Raw genomic sequence first — 8,735 nt, 5'->3', positions numbered from 1 at the left:
GACAGAAAGTTCTAAGGTTGTGGATGTGCTGTTGCTACTAGGGGTAAAACAGCAATGCTTTGTCTAAGGATATTAGTGCTGTTTACATTATGCACCATACTTAATGCAGTTGTCTGTTGCTTGCAACATAATACTGGAAGGGGTGTGGATGCTAACCTGAAGGTGGACTATTTAGGCACAGATGCATGCTGGATAGCGGTCTGTGTACTTTGTCGTAATGCCCAAGTAAATCTCATAGTGATCATCATGACTTGCATATGCATATTATGCACTTTTCAATATTGTCAATTGTCCAGCTGTAATTCGTTTACCCAGCATGTTAGTTATCTTTATGGAGAGACACCACTAGTGAACTGTGGATCCCGGTCCATTCTTTTACATCTGAAATACAACCTACTGCAATCATTGTTCATTTTCATTCTCTGCAGACAAGCATCATTTTCCACACTATACGCCTAATCCTTTGTTTTCAGCAAACCGGTGAGATTGACAACCTCACTGTTAAGTTGGGGCAAAGTATTTTGATTGTGTTGTGCAGGTTCCACGTTAGCATCGGAATCCCTGGTGTTGCGCCGCACTACAGTCCTCCACCAACAACCTTCAGAAGTGACTTTGATCTCCTACGGGCCCGATTAAACCTTGGTTTCTTACTGAGCGAAAACTTGCTGCTGCACTCATCATACCTTCCTCTTGGGGTTCCCAACGAACGTGTGTCTTTCACGTCATCAACCACCCGCGATAGCGTTGGTTCCGTCTCTCCTCTGCCTCCTCTCCACAGAACATGTGTGTCGCCAGGAAGAAGAAAGGATCGAGAAAGATAACGATAAGGTGGGGTCCAACGCACAAATCTCAACATGTTGATCCAACAAATCTAGCCAAATATGACCTTGGGAAGTGTCGCAAGAATTTTTGTTTTTCAGAACAAGATAGTCATACCGGAGAAAGTGTCATATAAGAACCGACGCATCCAATGATAAACCGAACTACGAATACAAAACTATGACACAATCAACCTTGAGTGAACAAAATGTTGAACTGAATTGCACAGTCTATGTTGGGGACTTGGGGTTTGGTTTTTTCACATGATTCGGTTTCCCTTGAATTTCTTGTTTACTTTCCACACAGTCTGGTGGATCTCAAAGCTGTACAAGGAGAGGCGGAAAGAAAAGCTTGTAGAACAGAAATGAAGGCCGCGCGCAGGGAACCACTTGTTTTCTTCAGCTATAGAAGTACCATCTGTCCAAATTCAAAAAAAAAAAGAAGTACCATCTGTCCTGCAGGTCGTGTTCGATCAACATTACACGGTTGGAAAACAAAAGTTCGATCGCTGTCGGTCTGAACTGCGATCTGCTACCTGGTCGGTCAAGCACAAATTCGCAACAGTGCCATCCTCTCCGTCCATATCACTGCTGACCCGGCAACAACAACGCACGCCCACGACGATGATGATACGCCGGTGCGTCACGGCTGACCTCGTGGATATCTACCTCCAATTTTCGTTTTGAACAAAACACCTCCAATATGCACAGATGAAATTAAATAAAGAAACACAGCGGGATTAGACAGACACTCGGTAGTTATTCTCGAGAACCTCCAGCTACACGGAAACTCCGAGAGCCACGTACACTTCCGTGCATCCCGTGCTTCCTTCCGATAGCCATGGCACGTGTCTGGCTGATCCTATGTACAGTAGATAGATAGGCTGGTACTACCTGTCATGATCATCTATTGAAAGAGCAATACAAAAACGTCTTTAGAGTATGTTCTGTGTACGCAGGTGAAAATAAACATGTGATTTGAATTTCGTTACGCCTTTTCTAGAAACAGGTAGTAGTAGTAGCAGCGAAACTAATAGTCCATGCTACAAATTTCACTTAGCTATGAAAAAAACTTACTTTGGTCTAAGCAAAACTTATGCACGTAAGTATGCATTTTTGGCCATTACTTATCGTTACATCTTTAAATTAAAAATCAGAACAATTTAGTTGTAAAATAAAATGATGAAAAATCACTCTCGACTTGTAAATCTAACTTTTTGTGTTTTGAGGAATCATCTAACTTTTTTTCTTCTATATAGCAGCTGTCAAACTTAGAAATATATTGCTCGCATTCCGTGACATGCAGTTACTGACGGAGACGAGGTGGTGACAAGTTGATGTCAAAGTGTCTACTGAGTCAAAAGAAAATGCTGGTCCATCTGAAATGTTGAAATGCTGCCAAGGAAAATAACCACTCCAGTTTAGCATCCCAGACGAAACGGAACGATGCGAAAAGAAAATAATTTATGTCATAGTAGTAGTTTTGATTGGAACAAAAAAAATTAGTGCTACGGTGTTTCTATGGTTTAACTAGATCAAAGTACGTATGTTTTTCAATATAGGATTTTGGATTGACTCGAGATACTTACAAGACAAGCACGAGCCAATGTTTATGGCTTGATCTTTAACTCGACACTGCCTAATAATTAAGCTCGCTCAAGCTGAAAATATGAGCCGAGACGAGCTTAGTCTGAATGTCTGATCCGATCAAACTCAGACTGGTAGGATGTCTGTATCAAAACTGTTATGGGCAGCGTAACCCTAGACAAGGGCCGCGATCTTCTTTATATAGCAACAGGACATACAACGTATAATACAAGGACTCTGTCTACCAACAGAGATATACACGGTATACACAGGAGATAATTACATCGTTTAACACTCCCCCTCAATCATAACTTATCTAAGTTAAGATTGCGACGAAACGATACTAACTGTCGTACTGAAAGTGACTTAGTGAAACCATCAGCCACTTGATCTCCTGAAGGAACAAACCGTATGTCCAAGAGCCTCCGAGCTACTCTCTCACGTACAAAGTGATAGTCCACTTCAATGTGTTTTGTCCGTGCATGAAACACTGGATTAGCAGAGAGATATGTAGCTCCAATATTATCACACCACAAACATGCCACTCGATCCTGTGACACTCCTAACTCGGTGAGCAAACTTTGCACCCAAATCACCTCAGCTGTAGCATTTGCTAATGCCTTATACTCAGCTTCTGTACTGGATCTAGACACAGTGGCTTTCTTCCGTGCACTCCATGAGATCAGATTTGACCCAAAAAACACAGCAAATCCTCCAGTAGACCTTCTATCATCAGGGCAACCAGCCCAATCAGCATCAGAAAAAGCACTAACAACAGTAGAGGAAGATCTACTCAAACGCAAGCCAAGAGCTACAGTGCCTTGGAGATATCTCAATATCCGCTTAACAGCTGTCCAATGAACTGTAGTTGGTGCATGCAAGAACTGACAAACCTTGTTCACAGAAAAAGCAATATCCGGTCTTGTCAGAGTAATGTACTGAAGCGCACCAACAATACTTCGATAGCGAGTAGAATCCTCACTACTCAACACTTCTCCATCCATCACAGACAGCTTGTCAGACACTGATAGAGGAGTATCAACCGACTTGCACATCTTCATATTCACACGCCCAAGCAGATCATTAGCATATTTTTCCTGAGATAGAATAATACCATCATGTACCTTCTTCACCTCAATACCAAGAAAATAGTGCAAACTACCCAAATCCTTCAATGCAAAATCAAGTCCAAGATCATGCAGAAGAGCAGCAACAGCCTTCTCTGATGAGCTAGCAACAACAATATCATCAACATAGATGAGCATAAAGATAGACACTCCCCCTTTGTTGTAGAAAAACAGAGAAGTATCAGCCTTAGAAGCAGAAAAACCAAGAGACTGAAGTTTAGAACTGAGGCGATAGTACCAAGCTCGAGGTGCCTGTTTCAAACCATACAAAGCTTTATCAAGCTTGCACACAAGCCCTGGGCGCCCCTCATAGCCAGGAGGCTGCCGCATATAGACCTCCTCTTCCAGAACACCATGTAAGAACGCGTTCTTCACATCTAGCTGACGCAGGTGCCACCCACGAGAAACTGCAATAGAAAGGACCAATCGGATAGTAGCTGCCTTGACAACAGGACTAAAAGTATCCTCATAATCAATGCCATAGCGTTGCTTGAACCCTTTTGCAACCAAACGAGCTTTATACCGATCAACTGAGCCATCAGCACGACGCTTCACTTTGTAAACCCATTTGCAATCAATCACATTCTTGCCAACACCAGCAGGAACTAGATGCCAGGTATTATTGTGCTGCAATGCCTGGTACTCCTCATCCATAGCAGCCTTCCACTTAGGATCGGCAAGTGCTTCACCAATACTGGTAGGTTCACCAGAACTACTAAAATTTGCAAAGCGAACACGATCATACCGAACACGACCATCAGTAATTTGCTTGGGTTGAGATATACCACTTTGACTCCGTGTATGAGGACGACCAGGCACACCAGAGGCTACAAGCACACTTTCCGCAGTAGATCCAGGAGCAGACACATGAGACGAGCTGGCCGCACCAGATCCTGTGTGCTGCTGTGCATCAGAAGAAACAGCCACAGAAGATCCCGTGGCAGAAGACTCTGCGGAGGCAGACTGCCCGGCAGACTGCGACGGGCCACCACGCGGGCCCGGAGATGCCCCGGCGGGCGAACCCGCGTCCTCCACGCGCGCGGAGACAGCGTCGCCTGCCGACGACGCACGGACCGAGGACGGCGTGCGATCCGAAGGAGATACACGTCCAGATCCCGAGGGAGGCAATGATTGGTCAGTTTGAACGGGAGAATCGTCTCCGGGATTCGCACCAGAACCCGGAAAATCACCAGAAACACCATCTGGAGCAGAATTTTGACCTGATTCCTGCGCAAATGACTCAGCAGAAGCACTGTTAGCAGGATTAGCATCAACATCATCAAACTGTAAAGCACCCCCTTCATGATCATGCATGTAAATAGGTTGTAGATTGGAAGGCAAAAGAAGAATTTCTGCTTTCAATTGGGCACCGGCATTAGAATGAAGTGAAGCAAAAGGAAAGACAGATTCATCAAACACAATGTCACGTGAAATATACACACGACCAGTTGAAATATCGAGACATTTGTAGCCCTTGTGTTGATTGCTATATCCGAGAAAGGCACACTGTTTGGAACGGAATTCTAGTTTGCGCTTATTATATGGTCTAAGATTTGGCCAACACGCACACCCAAAGATGCGCAGAAAGCTATAGTCCCCTTTATGTCCAAAGAGACGCTCAATGGGTGTTTGAGAATTGATTACTTTGCTAGGAAGACGATTAATAAGGTACACCGCCGTAAGAAACGCCTCATCCCAAAACTTAAGAGGCATGGATGCATAAGCAAGGAGAGACAGGCCAACCTCAACAATATGCCTATGCTTGCGCTCAGCTGGGCCATTCTGCTGATGTGCATGAGGACAAGACACAAGATGAGATATGCCCACCTTCTGGAAAAAGGAGTTAAGTTTTCGATACTCACCACCCCAATCAGTTTGCATGGCAATAATTTTCTTGTCAAAGAGTCGCTCAACAAGATGCTGAAAGTCATGAAATTTCTGAAACACATCAGACTTATTTTTAAGAAGATATATCCAGGTAAACTTGCTATAATCATCAATGAAACTAACATAGTATTTATATCTTCCAACAGAGCCTGGAGCAGGGCCCCAAACATCAGAAAATACAAGTTCAAGAGGAAAAGTAGACACACTTGATGATGTAGGATAAGGTAACTGATGGCTCTTAGCCTTCTGACAAGCATCACAAACTGACTCTTTTTCTGACTCACTAAACTGAATATTATTATCACGAAGAACTTGTCGAACTACAACTGAAGATGGATGACCTAGACGTCTATGCCAAAGCGAGGATGATGACTTGGCTACACCATGGGCTTGCCGACCGGAAGATGGAGATGATGGCGCCGGCATGGGATATAGGCCTCCCACACATTTACCTTGGAGGAGGATTTCCCTCGTGTCCTGATCCTTGACAAAGAAAGAATTAGGCCAATACTCAACAAAAGCATGATTATCAGTGGCTAGGCGACTAGTAGATAAGAGACTTTTGGTGGCTTTGGGAACATGCAGAATATTTTTGAGATGCAAATCATGATTAGGGGTATGCATTACAGAATGACCAATGTGATGTATATCCATACCTGCTCCACTGGCTGTGTGAATCTGCTCGTTCCCATTATAGCGATCACGAACATGAAGCTTTTCTAGCTCGCCCGTGACATGATCCGTAGCGCCAGAGTCACTATACCAGTTTGTATCGACCCCATAGGATCCATAGGCCGCACCCGCTGACTTGTCAGGTCCATGGTAGCTTTTCTGAAATCGCTTCCAACAGTTTAGGGCCGTATGGCCAGTCTTGCCACAAACCTGGCAAATTTCATCACTTCTCCCAGATGCATATGAGCGGCCACCATTGCCACGGCCACCTCTGTATCCTCCACCATCATTACCTCGGCCACCTCTGTAGCCTCCACGGTAGTTGTTGCTTCGCTGGTCATAATTGTTCCGCTGATCACGATACTGGAACTGACCACCTTGATCATGATACTGATCAGGAAACGGTCCTCGACCACGGCCACCATTGCGACCACCACGGTGTGCGGCATTCACCGATGCTCCGCCACCACTGTTTCTAGCCTCCATCCGAGACTCATATGACATGAACTGAGAATAAACATCACTCAGACTCACATTCTTTTCCGCCTTCATCAAGGCAGTGATCGCCGCAACAAAGCCATCATAATCATCATCAAGCCCGGCTAGGATGTAAGAGATCACATCCACAGTGTCCATGGGCTTGCCCGCCGCAGCCATCTCATCTGAGAGACTCTTGATCTCATCCAGGTAAGCCTGACCTGACTTGTCATCCTTGCGACATTGATTCAGCTTGGTGCGAAGGTGCACCATGCGCGACTGAGATTGGGCAGAGAACATCTCCACCACGGCTTTCCAAACTGCTGCGGACGTCGAGAGACCCACCATCTGCGTGAGAACCTCCTTTGCCATGTTTCTGACCAAGAACCCTAGTACGGTCTGGTCCTGCGCGATCCACTGCGCATGCTCGGGGTTGGGAACAGTCACCTCAGCCCCATCCTTGTCCGTGGTCTTCACGGTCTTCGCCGGTTCCTCCACAGATCCATCGAGGAAGCCAAACAGTTGAGCTCCACGAATTTCTGGAAGAACTTGAGTCTGCCAAAGCAGGAAATTGTCTCGGGTAAGCTTTTCCGAGATCGTGATGTTGAGGGCTGCTGCACCACTCGCCGAAGTTGAGGACGACGCTGAGAACGACATGATGCGATCGGCGGCGGTGGCGGCAGACTTGCGATCGGCGGCGGCGGCGAACTTTCGACTAGATGTGTTTAGGAAGAGTTGGCTCTGATACCATATCAAAACTGTTATGGGCAGCGTAACCCTAGACAAGGGCCGCGATCTTCTTTATATAGCAACAGGACATACAACGTATAATACAAGGACTCTGTCTACCAACAGAGATATACACGGTATACACAGGAGATAATTACATCGTTTAACAGTCTGATGTCAAAAGAAACGTTGGTCAATCATAAATGTTGAAACATCTGTTGTAAATACACGCAGTAGATCATTGCAGAAAGTAGAGGGAGAGACAACGTTTGGTAACGCAGTTCGGCAACATTGCCTACATCTGCGGGGCATGGTTACGGGCGCTCCTCCCCATCGTACTATTCAAGATAGTACCGTCGACGACAAGCCCGCCACGGTATACAGACAAATCAGACACACACGCCACACCGGTCCGGCCGCCCCTGCCACGGGTGTCGTCCGTCCTCCGTTTAGATCTTATGTCTAACCTAGCTTTTTTCATCTAGTCTATTTTGGCTACCACCGGTGCCTTTATATATTAGGCCCAGGTTACAAGTGTTCGACTCCAACACCTAAACCTTACCGTAACCCAAGTCCAACTGTAGCCTATACACATATTTGACACACCCAAAAATAACACTCCACCTTGGCAAATATGTTATCTTCGTGCAAACATCTGTGTATGATGAACTTGGTTTTCTTCTTTGCTCACTTGCATGAGCCAGCACCCGACTCCTTCGACTCGGCTGCCTCGACCATACATGTCTCCGCGTCTTGCCTCTTTCCAGCTCCACCTTGAACAATGCACACGTGCACCTTGTACAAGTTGTTGCTGGTCCTCTTGCCCTTCATCACCAGCTTCTTGTTCGCCTTGACCTTCATGATTGAATTGTCCCTGTCACCATAATAGAGATAACCCTTACCATGAAGTTCCCCAAGTGAAATTAGATTCCTTCGAGCTCTCGGCATATATCTAACATCTTGCAGCATCACTTCATCACCAGCTTCAGTCTTGATCTTGATATCTCCCATGCCTATGATATGTTGAGGCGTACCATCGGCTTGATAGACCACTCCAAAATCACCAGACTTATATGAAGAGAACCACTCTTTGTTAGACGTCACATGAAAAGAACTCCCAGAATCCAACAACCACACTTCATCGAACAATTCGCTCTCTAGAACAAGAATTTCGCTGTCTTCTCCAGAAGCAACAACAATATTTGCGGATTCATTAGCCTTCTTCCACGTTGGACAAAACCTCCTGATATGACCCCACTCCTTACAATGAAAACACTGCGGCTTCTTCTTCTTCGACTTCCCACCATTGTTATTCTTGACAAAGAACGCCTGACCATTAGCTGCACCAGTTGAAGTACTATCCTCAGTTTTCTTTTCCCTTTGATCATAAGATAACAGCGTCGTAGTAACCTCACTTGCCGTGATACTGGTCTTGCCA

At 45.4% G+C, this 8,735-nt stretch overlaps 1 protein-coding gene across 1 annotated transcript; it reads right to left on the bottom strand.

Moving 5' to 3' along the window:
• Positions 1-2,710: 2,710 nt before the first annotated feature.
• LOC139833774 (uncharacterized) lies at positions 2,711-7,225 on the bottom strand. The gene is made up of 2 exons (XM_071824116.1): positions 6,076-7,225; positions 2,711-4,830 (listed from the first exon to the last, which is right to left on the bottom strand). The coding sequence occupies exons 1-2, from the start codon at positions 7,223-7,225 to the stop codon at positions 2,711-2,713; spliced, it is 3,270 nt and encodes a 1,089-aa protein (XP_071680217.1).
• Between the last annotated feature and the right edge of the window lie 1,510 nt (positions 7,226-8,735).

This window comes from Lolium perenne, chromosome 7 (assembly GCF_019359855.2).
Source record: "Lolium perenne isolate Kyuss_39 chromosome 7, Kyuss_2.0, whole genome shotgun sequence".
Classification (NCBI taxonomy): Eukaryota; Viridiplantae; Streptophyta; class Magnoliopsida; order Poales; family Poaceae; genus Lolium; species Lolium perenne.
This window is presented reverse-complemented; position numbering and strand designations above follow the sequence as displayed.

What these genes read in the sequence shown, in the direction of transcription:
- LOC139833774 (XM_071824116.1), bottom strand. Translation starts at nt 7,225, where the DNA reads ATGTCGTTCTCAGCGTCGTCCTCAACTTCGGCGAGTGGTGCAGCAGCC. An exon ending in TCACACAGCCAGTGGAGCAG is followed by an intron (nt 4,831 to 6,075) that starts GTATGGATATAC and finishes ATGATCATGAAG; the next exon opens with GGGGTGCTTTACAGTTTGAT.